The 16,593-nt window shown below is 38.9% G+C and overlaps 1 protein-coding gene across 1 annotated transcript in view; it reads right to left on the reverse strand.

The window, feature by feature from the left end:
* The window catches only part of LOC119661396 (protein dachsous), a 565,571-nt gene that overhangs the window by 69,262 nt on the left and 479,716 nt on the right, over positions 1-16,593 (reverse strand). Inside the window, exon 3 of the mRNA XM_038070725.1 lies at positions 81-261. Coding sequence (XP_037926653.1) covers positions 81-261 — 181 coding nt within the window. The remainder of the gene's footprint in view (positions 1-80; positions 262-16,593) is intronic.

The raw sequence follows: 16,593 nt of genomic DNA on the forward strand, positions 1-16,593 counted from the left end.
TAACGTCTCACCTTAAAGGTACTTTTTGCCCTAATTTAAATCTCAATAAAAATATTATAAATTAAATATACACAACTTACCACGATCTGTTGCAAGAACAGGAAATTCAAATGAATTACGCGTCTCGAAATCCAAAGCGGTGGAAATGCATATTTCGCCAGTAGCCGATCGGACCTCAAATTCACTCATTTTCTTGATGCCTTCTCCTAGCGTGTAATTAACCATTGCATTAACTCCGCAATCTGGGTCACTAGCCGACACCTGTTATAGAATAGAAAAAGAGAGATAATAGTGCATTAGCAATTGGCGGAAAATCTACACTAAAGGCTTTACAGATCTAAGAAAAAATGCAGTTATTTGTAATCGGATTTAGTTCGCATAGATTTTCCCAGTTAATCGGCTTATCGTTAGCAATGCCCGTCGTGGTCATAAAAGTGCATGTCAAGGGGACCAATATGCGGTTTTCGCTAACAACGTCACAGTCTTCAATCTAATATGATTTTCTCAATCAATTAAAATTCTTCACGTGTTGCTTTTCACTTGCTCAAGCGAAGTGTGGAATAGTGGATGCAACTCTAGCCGAAGCAAAGATCTTTCAGCACTGAAAGATACAGTTTGTACCGTTTGAGATACTTTTCCCTCTGTTAAGTTAACAATCTGAGCTTGATGCCTGCTAGTTTTACGAATTATTTTGTTGGAAACTGCTAGATGTGGCTAAACTGACTAAGTACTTAGCGATGTGTTTAGATAATTTCGTTAAAACCAACTGTGTATAATGCAATTTGGAGCGGATATTTCCCCAGTTTTTCCAGAATTTCTTGGTGGCTTTCAAAATGTGTAAAATTTGCTTTCGTTTAGTGCATACTGTCCGCAAACTATGAAGGCCTATGTTGCATTCACTGCAGTACAAATGCATTAACTGGAGTGTCATGTCCCTCTCAACATCCACATGGGGATTACAAGCGTAATACGGTGTAGTGCGAAATACAAAGAGCGCTGGGCATAATCCACTCGACAACTCAGGCGCACCAACACACACCGCCAAGACGCTGGAATTACTGAAATCACCTTCGAAATGTCTGAAAATCAATTTTGAATGAATGCTAATATTACAATTAATTAGATCTAATGGACATATTGACTTGGACATTGATTGGAGGATTGAAAACGATTTATATTTTCAAAGCGAGTCCCCGTATGTGCCAGACAACACAGGTTCGAGTGGTTGTTTCTAGTGCGGCCGCCACTTCTTCAGGTACGAGTACGACTAGATTGCCATCAAACGTATCAATCCGAGTTATTGTGAAAGGGAACGCTTTGAGTGTTTAGGTAGCCAGATTTGATGATTATAATTGGATTTAGTTTAGTGTTGCAGTACTTATCCCGCTGATGGTAATTATTGACATACATTTTGTGAAACTTTTACTTTCAAAATGATTGGTGTAACGTGAAAATGTCTTTGATGGCTGTTCAGTGGCTTTTGGTGCTTCTAATTGCAATAAACGAAGAAGGATTTTTTTTTATCTTGATGGATATGATTGCCTGCCAAATTAGATTTTTTGATAAAATTAGTTTCATTCACTACGGCTAACTCTGGCTGTAGAGCTCAAGTACCGTCATTAATGTTTTCAAACAACAATTGCAATTAAACGTTTTTGAGACATTGTAGCCTACTTCAAGCCAGGTTTTCTGAAGTGGAAGTTTACCTCCTTGATATTCAGTCACCATTCATATATCATGGCCGAATGTTGAGAAAAGATTTCCTTGCAAAAGAAATTCCAATATGCATTCTTCACATCGTTTTTTTTTTAAATAGAAATTGATGATAGGAAGGTGCCGCAATGTCTGCATATACTTTAATTCAACTTTGAAATCTGAAATCTGGTCTGGTTTATGATACCTTCGAATATAATTAATGACAATAGATTCTGTGGTAAACTAAAGAAGTTCGGATGAATAACTTGAAATCAGAGAAACAGGGCCGGGTGGTTTAATGTAAATTACTACCATTTAGGTCAAACCCCAGGGTCTTCTAAAGATACGGATTGACCAGTGACCAGAATCAAAGCCGAATTAAGGAGTGTGGCATCCATCTTGTACACCACAAGCCGACGCTTGAGGCGCGAACGTCTCTGTCTCCGCCGAAACTCCCACAAGGGTGTCAACCGCTAATAACCCGACCTAGAACAGATTTTCCTTGGAATTTTTTTGAGATAGAAAGCAGAGGGTTATCCCTCCGATACCAGATATAACGTGAATATAACTGTTCCCGGCGTGAATATAGCGTTCCCCGGTGTCAACCCGTGGTGTAGACTCAGTTGACGGGGTTGCTGTCCAATCTAGGTCCTCGGTACCTCAGAACACCAGGTCGAAAGGGCAGGTGCGAGTAGAGAGGCTGGCCTGCTGGACGATCATAGCATGTATTTCCTTAGGTTGAAGGCTAATTATAATAATGATACTAAATTGAAGAAGAGCTCCAATCATTAATGGATCCTCAACCTTGCAAAATTTGCATTTAGATTGATTGGAAGCACAAGGATGCTAACGAGGCCCAGGAGCCTTGGGGTGTACCGGGGTATTCTGTATTAACGAACTATGCAAGTATCATAATTTCCCACTTAATTTGTAAAAAATAAAGAGCTTGAAACGTTTTTAAACGAAATTAAAATAAAAATGTCCTTCGGGGCTTCCGATTGAAGATCTCGTGGCTGTCTAAGCTCTGTTGGGAACCGACGAACTTGGGAGGGGACGTGGCATTGGACTATTTCTGTGGAGACAAATTTTGCATATCACCGAAACAAGCCAATACAACAATGAAGTACTGCGAGAAAAAAGCGTCTGGGTGAGAAGTCCCGCCTGCAATACCAACAACAACAATGCTACTCGAATAGTTAGTACCTTCTAGAATTTATCCTTAGAAATAGGTTAGAAGCGTATAATATATCAAATATGCTAAAATTCGTTACTAGCACCATTAAAGAGATCCTAGACATAACCCTGGAGAATACTTTTATAAATGCGATAAGTGATTGGAATTTCTATGTTGGGCGTCAGAGCAATAACATAACTCATGCAGAGGTAAAAAGTCATATCAGGAACGAACTAGAGGCATTAGTGGGAGAACGCATAGTCACCTCATCAAAGGAAACACCCTGGGGGAGCAAAGAGAGCTAAAAACTCTTCCAAACGCCGAAAGAAACTGAAAACTGGTCGAGAAAAAAAACGCGCTGGCGTATAGCAACGTGATTGCTTCAGAAAATTCTCTGAACAGGTGAACAAAACGAGGGACCATTCCGGCTATATGAGATTGTCAACTGCAAGGGACTCTAGAAGCCTTTTTCGGGCCCACTGCTGAGGGTGGCAAAGGGCAGCCTTGGGACAGATATCAAGAGAATGGAAACGGGCAAATGTGTGCTTCTTTCCAGAAGTGAGTGAAAGGGAGGTGAAACTAAATTTTTCAGAGCAATTTCTTTGATATTGTCTGCACTGAAACTTGATATTCCAATGTGATCTCCACTACATCCATTACAGCATACTTTCCGCAATGTGTAAATGTTTGAATATTGATAGTACTTTTCGTAACATATTGCATGCAAAAGTACAGAATGCCTTAATTCGCACGGGAGTCGAAAACCCCCTAGCCTGACGGATAATGGATAATGCTAGAAAACAGACAAGTATAAATACCAACAGGTACCTATTCTACTGCATGAACTTATCGCAAGGTAGTCCACTGGGTGGGGTATTAGCACTGTACAGTGGCCTAAGAATTCCTAGAAGAGCTAAAAAATTCTGGAATAAAGCTTCATGATTAGGCCGGTGGTATTTTATGATTTTCTTGGCGTAAGTATGAAGACTGCATATTACAGAATTTGAAAATTATTATTAACTGATACAGAATCCAGGCAAAACCGCTAGAGTACCATTCCCTCGAAAGTGCAACTTTGATTACTTAAGAGTGCACTGCATGGCATAGAAGCAGAAAACAGGAGTCAAGTAGTTGGGAAATTTATCAGACAAGAAGCAATCCTGGAAGGCCCACGTCAGAAACAAACGAAAGTAAGTTACAAGTTCTTTAATAATTGGGGTGCACTCTGAAAATACCCCGTTGGTTATATGCTGTAGCGGTAGGGCCAATAGGTATAGCTGGAATTATAGCTTAGGAAAACAGAACCAAGCCCGCCGCAACGGCCAAGGAGTTAGATAAACTTTAACTCAGATATGTGTGGTCCTACCGAAGCATGGTATCTCTGGAAGTTCTATCAATATTGACTCGCCCTCAGCCTTAAATGCAAATACAAGCAAGCAGATCGATTTATTGATTGTCCAGGGATATCAGCGCAGCGAAGACCCGATTAAATAGAAAATAAGTTGACTTTCTTTTGAGATGATATCCCGAATCACTAGTAATGAGGCATAGAATTGCAATGAAGTTTAATGTCGTTAAGAAATTTGAAACACGATGGAATAAGGTCCGGACTTGGAGAGCATGTCGGTGACCTATTGCTTAAACTACCATTTACTGCTACGTTGACGGGTCTTTGAAATTGTTCTTCAGTAAACGTACTTTGTACCAACCAGAAAACTACCCAGGGTAGAATGTTACAATCCAAGCCAAGGGACTATCAAAACACTCAGGTGCAACCAGTTAAACTGTAGACTGGTCTTGGAGGGTTTTAAGTACACAGATATAATTAGCTTACATTATAAAGTCCTAATACTCTAGATTCCATGTCTAATCCAACATTATCTGGAATCTAGAGTATCCGATTGTATGGTCACGTAATTCGCGCTAACGAGAATTCACTTGCCAAGATTGGCCTGAACTTCGAAGTCCAAGTGCAAACCGATCACGACGAGCTGACCCCGCTTGTGAACGGGGCAAAGGCTGAAGAGAAAGTCAGCTATGAGGCAGCAGATGAGCTGCTTTGCTTGTCGATCAACTTGGGATGGTGAAGAAAGCTCTATATCTTAAAAGATCCAAACCGTTTAAGATCACAGGCAACTTAGAATTCTTTAAGGAAGGGTCGAACCTTCTTCGGATCAACATGTTCATTTTCCTGGAAAGGGAATAAAAAGATCCTTCCTAACAATTGAATCCGGCTTTCTTCAGATTCTTGGCTACAAATCTGACTAATCTAAGCCCTTTCCCATGGTACTGGTCTATGAGAATCTAAATTACTTTCACGATCAGTGCTTAGTAGTTACTGTATCGTCGAATCAAATGAGTAGAACCTTTTTATCCAGTCCAGAAATATGAATTAAACCGTTCGCAGGATTGTTTAGGTTCCTTTAAGAAGAGTCTTAAGATCATAGCAAAAACCCCAAGGTTCAAGGTAAGGTAATGAATGAAGATATCCCTAGAAGCTAGAGATATCCCCAGATAATGTCTGCATCCTATTTGGAGTGACCTATGAAACGTTTATTTATATTCTGCGACAATCTTTACTACCTGAGAGAATACTTAATACCACTTGAAAGTCTAGATTACCTGGAAGTTGGAAGCACCCTAAAATTCATGTCGGTTATACAAATAATTGGCATACTATAGTTAATACGAACTACGAACATCAAACCTGGGAAGCCTTTGGTAAACCTTGGCGCTTACGTGCAGAATGACGATGTCGAAGAGAAATTTTGTGAAGAGTTTTTCCCAAGCTCTTTGGCGAAAAAATTTGGTCAATTGGCAAACTTATAAGAATGCCAAGCGTGGGGCAAAGAGGGTAGATTAGGTGAATAATTTTAAAAGAAAAGTTTTAAAATAATAAAGTTAGTGATTGCAAACGAGATCTGCAATGACTAGTCTATGTTCATACCAAGGGAACTAGGGTATCAAAGGGATTTGTTGCTTTAATGACAAGAATCGTAACTTGTTTGTGGGTCTACTGAAGCTGAAGAACTCTTCAATTGGGTCCTGATATAAAACAATTCGGAAACCGGAAACTCCGAACTTCAGATATGAAACGTTTTATGCAAGAATATTTGGGTACATGTTAGTTCTATGCAAAGTTCGTAGTTCAAATATGTTAAGCAAGCCCGACTATTCACTTTAATGTGATATTGACATTTTATCTACATATGATATCCTAGGATGCAGTAAATTAACGAAAGACAAACACTGACACTGATTTACAGTAATTTCGCTAGTAATAATGCAATTTTCACTAAACTTTCCGGTATAATCAACCTATATTACTGCATTAAAATAGAAACGACACTAATTTGGGACGCCTTTCCAATCTTTATTAAAGTACTATATAACCTTTATTAGATTCATCTGGCGTTTTGAGGCCCCGATGCCATTTAAGTTCCTCATCATTTTTCAGATTTTTCGGCTGGAAATTTTCCAAGAACATCCCCTTAATTTAAGTGGTTTCTTCTCAAATCCCACTCCCCAATATGGAGACCCCCGGCAATGATTAAGTCAGTAAGAGATAAATACTATACTTAAGAAGAACAAGGAATACGTTACTGTAGGGATTGGCGGACTATAGATACTATTTCACAGGGCATACGCCTTTTCATATTAAATGGGCCAAGGACAAATCTTTGCATTTCTTTTCCATTTCTGGTGAAGTCATTAAGTTTATTGTACTGCATAACTGACTTAATTAAGGGAAACGATGAATTCACTTCATCAATGCAATATTGGTCATCCGAAACCGAAAAAAGTATCCTCATTAATGCCGCAATCCTAACTCAACCCTAACCACGATAATGATATCTTCTTAGGCAAACACATCGCACTACTCAGTACTCATCAAAACTACCAATCGATCAATTTGGTATGCATTCATTTAAGGTTTCAATCAGTCAATCGTTCCGTTTAAGTATTGGTCATGGTTATGTTAACGGACCTGCTTTAGCACCCAGTTCGGCCAAAACTTCAATCCTGACAGCGTTATGCTGTTCACGTTAGCGTTAACTTTGTGTAATCAATCGGCCCTCAGGCTATTGTGCTACCTGTGTTATTCGCATGACGCACTGCATATACAACACATAAAGTTACACAATGTGGCGCATGTGCGTTCTGTTTTAACGAAAACCACTTAGTTGATTGATATCTGACTGTTATTTTCATGTCTTAAACACGCGTTCGCTTTTTTCGCTTTAGCTCAAAACAAAAGGGAAATGCATGAAATATTTACACAAATTAGATGGATTGAATCAAATGTTTTGGGTAATGCATGCGATTTGTGCATGTATGACGACACGTAAGGTCTTTAATGAGTCGGTTGTTTTTGGCGGTGATTTGGAAAAGAGTTTTGGGTCATTGCAAAGTGAGAGGAGAGGGGACTCAAAGCTACTCAGTTTCAAAGCTTTAATTAAGAATTAAAAGGTTATGTGTTAATCATATGTTTGTATACATATCTTGTACTATTAGAATATTTTAATAAGTTACTCGCCTAAATCTTTCGTTTATGGATTTTTTTGGTTAAGATATATCTCCTATATTTACTGGAAAACGTACTATATACTTAGTTGCTGTGAACTAGCTTAATGCAAGTTACTAGCTCGAATCTTTCGTTTTCTTTGACATTAATTTGCAAGTTTTCTGTGAAAAACCGACTGTTGCAGATTCACATCAATTAATGCTATATGCTTTCTCCTTGTCACCTGAACTCAGATGATCTAGCCTCATTGGCCAATCATGACCCCAACTTATTCAAAGTGTCGATTGAAATAGGTAAAAAGAGGCCAAAACAATTGCAGCGGTAACATATGTGAAGCATAGCATACTGAAAATATATGCAAGTAATCAATAGGCAATACAGCATAACACCAGCTATTCAAAAGATTTTCCGCACTCTTAGGTAAAACGAAAGAGAAGCGTGAAATAGTTTTGAGTGTTGCCTTGTGTAGGAAGTGGTGTTGAGCTATTCGTAGAATAGTCAACAAAGGCAAAATTTTTGGTATTCCCAATGAGAGACCGTCTGGCTGAGAATTGCAAATTTTTCTTCAAATCAATTAAAGTCAAATTACAAATCACTGACTAAGCAAATTAGAATTTATTCTTCGGTTTGTATAGGGAAGAAATATGGGTAAATATTGAATGCTTTCCATACAATCACATATAACTTTTCGTGCTCAGCTCGTGGAAGCAAGTGTATAAGAACAAATACAGTAAATATTCGGTTTGTGAAATGATCAATTATAACGAATATTTCCATTTTATCGGCCTCGAATGAAAGCGTAAATTTCTTTAAGCTATGCAAGTTTAACCTAAACAACAACCCTCCGCCATTGACGTTCTTCCACGCGAAAAAACATTTTGCACACAAAAGTTTTTCGCATGTGCGCGCACATACTCGTGATTTATTTAATTCTAGCAAATATCCAACACAGAAATCGTGCGATCAAGATAATTTATTTAACAATTTATCTGCCGATTTCCAGGGCTTTCTTCTCACCTAAACCTCGCTACAATCACTACAGTCGAGAGAGTGTGATTTTCCGCTGAGGGGAAAACGACACTATGTCGATATGGTTGATCCCGTCTCCAATCACAGTACATGCTGAATTCACTTACTGGCTTTTCTAGAATTTCTTTCGAATCTTAAACGATTACAGCAATGAAATGCGTCTATGTGAATGCCGCGATTGTGATGCTGAAGTGATAGCTGAATGCTGCAGAAAAGTAGCCAGGTATCTATGGATTTTCATGCAGAAATGTAAATTTATCGTTTTAGCATTTCTAGTGGCAGGATGACGAGAAAATCGTAGCTACTGGAAGCATGTCGGGAGCGAAAGATTCCTGTCAAGATTTACATTTTGGGCGCCTGTCTCAAGATGGCAATGCCGAAGGGTTGCGACTCTAGCAGAATGCTTGGGGCTTCACTTTAGCATAAGATTTGTTATAAACTTTTTGCTTTCTAGAAATGTACTTTTGAGCATTTTTGGTGGCTTACTTACCTCGAAACGTGAGGGACTAATAAGAGACCACAGCATTTGACAGAAAGTGATCATTCACCGATCAGAGTCTTCAAATCTATTGTTAGCTAGAAAAATGTTTGCTACAGTAACCGGATTGAGATGATTGAGAATGAATAAAGTGGAAGAACTATGGGCAAGCACTATATATATACATATGCAACTGGGCTATGGTTCGTAGGCAGCGTCATTTTGTCCAACCTCTGTAATCAGCATATCACACCCATGCTTTTGTTGTCCTTAAATACCCACATTATTTTATTTCTTCTTAATTCACTCTTATTTTTAATTTATCTCATTTCTCATATCTTCCGAAGGTGCATTTAATTAACGACACCAGTTCAGTACTGTTGACTTATATTCCCTTTTTTATGCTGACTCAATAAAAAAGTAATGAAACGCAAACGAAGCAAAACACATTAAAGGCACGATCAACTCAACTGAAGACAAATACTAAACGTTCCTTGTTTGTTAAGTACGAATAAAAGTGTTACAGTAAAGATCAAAAATGCAGTCACTGTTTGCAGGGTCGGCCTGAAGGTTCGAGCCTTGATGATATTCTGTTGTTTCGAGGCAAGAATTTCCTTCTGGTGTCCACGCATACATACATTATTTCTGTTCCTCCGTACATCTGCAAATGAACCAGCTTTGTTGTCCGTGGACGTCAGACATGCCAGTAGTTTTGCTAAATAGTCCAGTTTCAAGGTACATATGGGAGAGTGTTTGCAAGTACAGGGTAGTTTGGATGGATTGGAAACTGGTCAATCGAAACTGTCGGCGTAGGATTCCAGAAAGAACGAAAAGCTGCGATAAATTTTAAGATACTGGAGCTGGACAAGTGCTTCAAGCACCAGACTTATTTGGGATATTCCACTGTTTCCTTAACAATCGTTGACATCAATTTCAAGTAACTTCCTGGCTTGAAACATCAAATTTACATAAAGGTGAACATTTTAATGTCTGAAGCCCTTACGGGGATTATTTTAGGACCAGAAGTTCGCCAAAGTCATCGGGCTTGAAACTCTCCTAGTCGAATTAAACTCTCCTTGGATGAGATAATCTATGCTAATGGAAGAAACTAAAACCGGTCATATCACTTTCGTAGGCCAAAGCACCCTGTATCTGATCCCTTCCTTAAAAGGCGCAGACCCAACAAAGTCTACGAAATCGATATAAAAAAAACAAAACCTTTAAGAAAAAGCAGAAGAAATCAGATCAAAGGTCATTTTAATTTAATTTCTTCAATTCGATACGAATGATGTTGGACTTTTAAGTGTTCTCTTTTCATCTCTGTTTTTGTTTTAATTTTTTCTTTCATTTTGTTTTTCACTAGTTAATTTCATTTCATGTATATCGTTTGTATTTAAACGGAATGCTTACACGGTCTACTGGAGGGCAAACATGGCGACAATAATAACAACAACAAGAACGGATGCTGGGAGTTCATGGTAAATTTTCAAGCTAGTTGGAGACAATATTGTGTGGCTAGAGGCGATACTTACTATATATAAACATATGCACCCAAAGCCTATTAACCAGCAGCCCTTCGTCCATGAGAATGGTGGCTGACATGGGCACAGAATAATTTCAAGAGTTGAATTGAGTGACTATCGATACCTGAATTATCACAATGGTAGTTTAGTTAAATCTTTCCGTAAGGATTTATATTTTTTTATAATAACAATATTTTGCATTAGGTAAAGGGTTTTATTAACTCCTGTCTGCCAGAGGTCTCCAAAAGTTCCACCACTTAAAATAAATGCCATTCATAGCTCCAGGAAAGCACTCCTCAATTTAGAATAGTAAGTATACAAGGGTTCGATCAAACGATGGTGTAACAACGTGATAGATAACGTTGATCCTATATTGCTATTTAAAACATTATAGAAGTCTACAGGTCTCACGATGAATGCTGGGTGTAGTTAAAGTACAGCTGATCAGAGAGACTCGAATTGATTATTTAGGGCTTGCAGGCTGACCCCCATCTTATGCGAGAGGCTAAGGTTTCATTTATATTAATCAATCACTATTATGGAACGAAGGAATCAATGGCAGGTGTAGGTAAGAGAGCCCATATCCAATGACATTAGAAAGGCGTAAACCATCCCTACCTCCAAACCGCAGGTGTCTTATGCAGTTCACCCGTGATAAAAATGTTAGTAAGAACTAATTATTCGTTTTCACTGTTGTAACCACAATTCAGGAAGGTCGCATATTTGGAATTCTGGTCAAATCAATGGTAATACAAGCAGAATCACTGTCGTAAAGTTACTTTAATATATTCCTCCCGAGGATGAAGTATTCACATTTCTTCACTATTGCTATAAACCCCTAAGTGGGTTATAAAGCGTTAACCACGCCAACGCATCATCGTTAACGGTCTATGACAATGTGCTTGATCTTTCCGCAAAACTTTGGGAAAGGTTTGCACTACTTCTCCACCGTTCTCTGCTATGTAGCTCCAAATAAGGCCCAACCATGGGCTACCCTAGGATACTGGATTCCGTAGCATGGCGTTCCGGAATGGAGTTGTCATCCTTTCCAAAGTGTGGCCAAGCGACTGCCACTTTCCTCTCTAATCAAAACATCTACGGATTTCTGGCTCACACTTCGGTGAAGTTCTTCTTTTGCTATTGTCTCAGATCAGTTTTTGGCGGTACGTTGCTCTTCAACACAACGCAGACATAAGCTGATGAAAGCTTAGTGCGTTTCCACACCGCATGATTCGGTGGAAGAACAAGTTCTCCTGTCAAGTCAACACGAAGGATATCACCGATTACGAGGAAAATAACGTAGAAGACATGAGCAGGTAATAGCAACAAATGTAACCGAGTTGACCGATTAATAGGACAGCACGTTACAGGTTAGCCTATATCGCAGAAATATAACCAATAATAACAAGGAACGTGGCCTTCTTCTTCAGCCATTGTTCCATTCATTAGGAGGGTCAGCTCGTCTGGATCGAATGCACCATTTTCTTCGGTGATAACTTGTTCTGGATGAAACCGTGAGGCTGTCAAATCATTATCTAATAGAAATATTTTACTGAATGTAGATTTAATCATCGGGAAAGAACGCGAATCATGATATTCTGCAAATTATAAACCAAAGAAGCGAATTTGGATGTACGGCATAATTCCTAAAGCTAAAGTTTATGAGCGATAATTAAATGCTAGCACAAATTCAACGGCTTGTATAGGACGTCGAAGAATACTAGAGGCAGAGGTCTCCTTCGAGAATAGGGGAAAAGAAGAAGGGCTTTCAAAGAAGCTTGTGGTTCGCTAATCCTAGCGAGCTGTTACGGAATATAGAAAAATATCATAGTGTATGCTTTCTGGTTTAAAAAGAAAAGCTCGTATATTATATACAGGTGGACAGGGGGAGAGTTATTGTCATCTAGGATAACAACGAGTACGATTCGCTGGCAAAAAGAAAACTCAAACACGCCCAATTTTTGAAACTTCGGAGATATTCCTTACCTTGGGACACGGTAAGGTCATCATTGGAAATATTACAGCACACCGAATTTGAACCCGCCATTATCAAGAATTCGCTGCTTACTCAGGCAATAAATTCACACACTTTCTGAGAACGGGGAGGAAATACTCAGTTAAAAAAGCGAGGTAGCAGTGCAACACATTTATAAACTAGGGGCCAACTCGGAAAATGAGTTTGTAGTCTCTTTTAATTACATTAAACTTATTGTGCAGCATCCCAATGAAGAAGACTTTATCCTACCTGAAAATGATCATAGTTTTCTTTCTTTCCATTATTCTGCCTTTTTTGCATTTTGGTGTTTCTTTATTTTGATATTGAAATAGCCCCCTATCCCCCTTTACCTTCTTTAAATTTGGTGGGTGTAAAAGCCAGGACTTACAGGCAAATTTCCCCGGAAACATTCCATGTTTTATTTATATTCCAGTGCTATCTGCAACTTATGTGCGAAAGACAGGGATGTTGATGTGCAACTGCCTTTCATAAGAAAAAAGAGTTCTCCTTAATAGAGGCACTTTGTTTTAGGATATTAACTAAGATTATCCAAAGCCTGCGAATGGCACAGATAGAAGATTTTACGCAGTAATTAAGCGAAGAGAACAAGGGACTAGTACTCGAGGCTGGGTCCTAGCTACCTAACTCGTAACCAAATATAGAAAAAGCATTCTAAAATCTGCTAAATCTATCGTTGTGTGCGATGTTACTTTAAAATTGCCACAAGAGTTCACTGTTTTATGTATTGTAATATCATGCTTAAAGTAATTGAAATTATCACAAATCAAAATCGGATTCTGAAAACATAACTAAAAACGATCTGCAGAGACTTATTTGGAAGTCATTTGATAGAATCTACCAGAATATATTATCTTTATGCTATGTATTGTTGCAGTAACAATTAGATGGAACTTATTAAATGGGCTTTACGGTTGTCTTGAGATCAGTTGAAATGTGAGATCAGCGATAGTTGACTACAGAAAAGGTGAAAAAATGCATTTTGATAGGCGAATTTCACCCAAAGAAATCGTGCGTTATCATATTAATTTAAAATTTTGAAGTACTGTTACGATCAAGCCCGTAGGAAACTTAATAATCGGTGCTTCAAGTATGAGAGCTTTTGTGGGGTTTTTATGAAACAATGAGTCAATCACACGATGCTTCCATTTGTACAAAACATATTTCGTAGCGTACATACTCGTATATGCACTCAGTAAACCTGACTATTCACTTCAGTGTGATCATGCCATTTTTAAAGTTTTGTGTAAACACAAACACGGAAGCGTCTAGTTTCCGGTTTTCCGACTTGTTTTGTTTACGGTTGAACTTATTTCACTCCGAAGAGGCAAATTTTACCTATTTTAATATAGTTAATAATGGTAGGATTTTCACCAAATTTTCCAGAATTATGGTCAACTCTATCTCATGTGTTATTGCAAACCTTTGTGGCTTTGGGAAAAATTGTGGAGGCTACGTAAATTAAAAAAAAAAAATAATGGACTATTTTCAGTTTTGTTTGGACAAGATGGTGAGTACTTCGGAAACTTTGAGACACCTACGATTTTTTGCAGATTTTTCTATTGTAACACCTCCAAAAGTATCAATCGAAACTTCTCATATGATGCCTTAAGCCAATATTGGAAGAAATTGGTCAGCATTGCGATCGTCCGATATTATTACCCTAATTTCACTCAGGTACTCATTCACAGCTAAGTCGACTGGTATCCGACGTCAAATCACGATACAAATTCCACTGCCAACAGTGAGATTTCCATACGACAGGTTCGCGCTCTAACCACTAAGCTATCCGGACATACAAAGATGTCAAGGTTGTGAGGAAACCCAAAGTATGTTTCGTTTCATCAGGCAAAAATATTTAGCAAATGAGGATGCAATAGGAGTCCTTTCGTCGCCCTCTTGATCGTTGCATGTTGATATCAAGATGTTGGACTCCGAGGCAGACTACCAGGCACTCAGCTTAGTTTTCAATTACCAAACAAAAATCAGGTAAACGCGTGTCAGTTGAAACCATACGTAGTTATGTGCCAATATATATTTCTGCGGTTTGTATATACGTTCAGTCGCCATAACCCAAAATAGGAATTTTTTCTGCTTAGTATTTATGTATGTTAGATAATTGAAAGAAATGACTTTGTTGTTTCCATACATGTCAATGGCTTGGCCTAGAAGAATACACTTTCAAGGTAGATAGTCAATCCGACTTGCTAGGGGTTCATTGGCCGCTACACCGCTGGAGCACGCAATCCATACTGATAGTGCACTCTAAAGCTCCTGGTAAAACACAACGTCGGCTTCACCAGTCCTTTTGTAGCTCCAGTTTCGCTCCAGAAGACTTCATTCTGCATCCACGTAGAAAAGCGCCCTTAAAGGATATTATGTTAACGGCGTTAGGACCACACGAGTTAAAAGTTAGATTGGGATCCCTATGGAGACCATCCATGCCGTCGCAAAGATAATAGCTACTGACACGTAACACAGAACACCTCCGAAGCTTGATCGACATAGAGCAGGCTCGTTTTCGCTCCGGATTCTCCTGCATTCATCACACCAATGCCCTACGAATCATTTTGGAACAATACGCGGAATATAGATCTTCGCTGCACCTGCCCTTCATCGGTTTCTAGAAAGCTTTCACTATCGTGAACAGGGAGTGTGTTTGGAGTACTCTACCCAGGAGAGGCACTCCGGAGAAATTAATAGATATTATAAGAGCAAGATATGATGGCGCAAAATGTCACAAGGGGGTGAAGGTTACATCCTCTCCGCGATCCTATCACTATTATTATTTCTTCTTATTATCGGGGACGTTCTTGATGTTGCCTTGTCCGAAAGACGTGGAGGACTTCAATGGAAGATGACATCGGTCCTCAAGCACCTCGACTAAGCTGATGAAATCTGTTTGCTCTCTCACCAAGGTTCTTAGTCTGAGGGACCATCGCACTCTCTTATATACATTAATGAACAGATCATCGAAGGTGTAGATCAATTTTTATATCTAGGAACCGTGGTTCCTGCCGAACGAAGCACTGAAATGGATGTTGCCCAACGCATTAACAGCACTAGATCCACTTTCGCTGCCTTGTTTAAAACCTTAAATTGCAGTTATTTTAACACTAAATTAAGTTCAGACTGTTCTGCGCTAGTGTTTTTTCTGTGTTGCTATATGGGAGTATCATATGGAGAGTGAATTCCACTGTTACCCAAAAGTTTTGAAGCTTTCGTCGTGGCCGAAGAGTGGGTCGCCCCAAAGCATTTGACGCAGAGCAGCAGAGGAGGAGTACGAATGTCTCGAGAAGTCGTGAAGGGAGCTGAAGGACATTTCAGGTAATCACGAACGATGGCGCGTAGGTATGGTTGACGCGCTATACCCACCAAAGAGTGAATGGCAAACATATAAGAAAGATACGTCTCTGTATCTAATTCTAGCTAGTATTATCGACCTCGCTTGCATGGTTTCATCTATGGAAATAGTGTACATCTTCTATGCGGATCATAGAAATTAAGTATTTCACTGCTATTTTCATTCTATTTTAGCATTCAGGCGTGATAAAAGCACGCTAAATGGAATGCGATGACACATTGTCCTTACAAGTAGAAAATACTCAAGAATCAGAGAGTTTGATGTACTTACGTATGCATTGCATACACAATAATGAAATCTTTGAGACCAAGATACAGGCCATACGAGTATCTCTGTGGAAACAAAGAAGGAAATATTATGAGTAATAAAGATGAGGTAGGTCCAATACTTCAAGGAATTACTGAGCTTTACTCCACCGTTTACTTTCACCCGAACAATCATTGCAGAAATTTCCAAAAATGTCGTAGTTCATTTATCATTCATTTGCGGCTACTATATTTAAGTGAGGCTAAAGGGATGTTACATGATCAAAGGTCATAGCGTTGGTGGAATACCGTGAGAAAAAAGACAACTCGAACACAAGTAGATTTGTGTGATATTGACTCATGTAAGAAAGTCTGGCGACTGGCGCAAAAGCTGTCTACAGATGATCAACTGTTTTCAATAAAGCAGATGCTTGAGAAATCCGGGAAATTGAAATTGATGTGCACCCGATCATTGTACACTTTGAACGGGGCTACAACATTGTCGATAATGACATATTATATAAAATAATGTTCAGTTTTTAAATC

The sequence above is a fragment of the Hermetia illucens genome, chromosome 1 (genome assembly GCF_905115235.1).
Source record: "Hermetia illucens chromosome 1, iHerIll2.2.curated.20191125, whole genome shotgun sequence".
Lineage (NCBI taxonomy): Eukaryota > Metazoa > Arthropoda > Insecta > Diptera > Stratiomyidae > Hermetia > Hermetia illucens.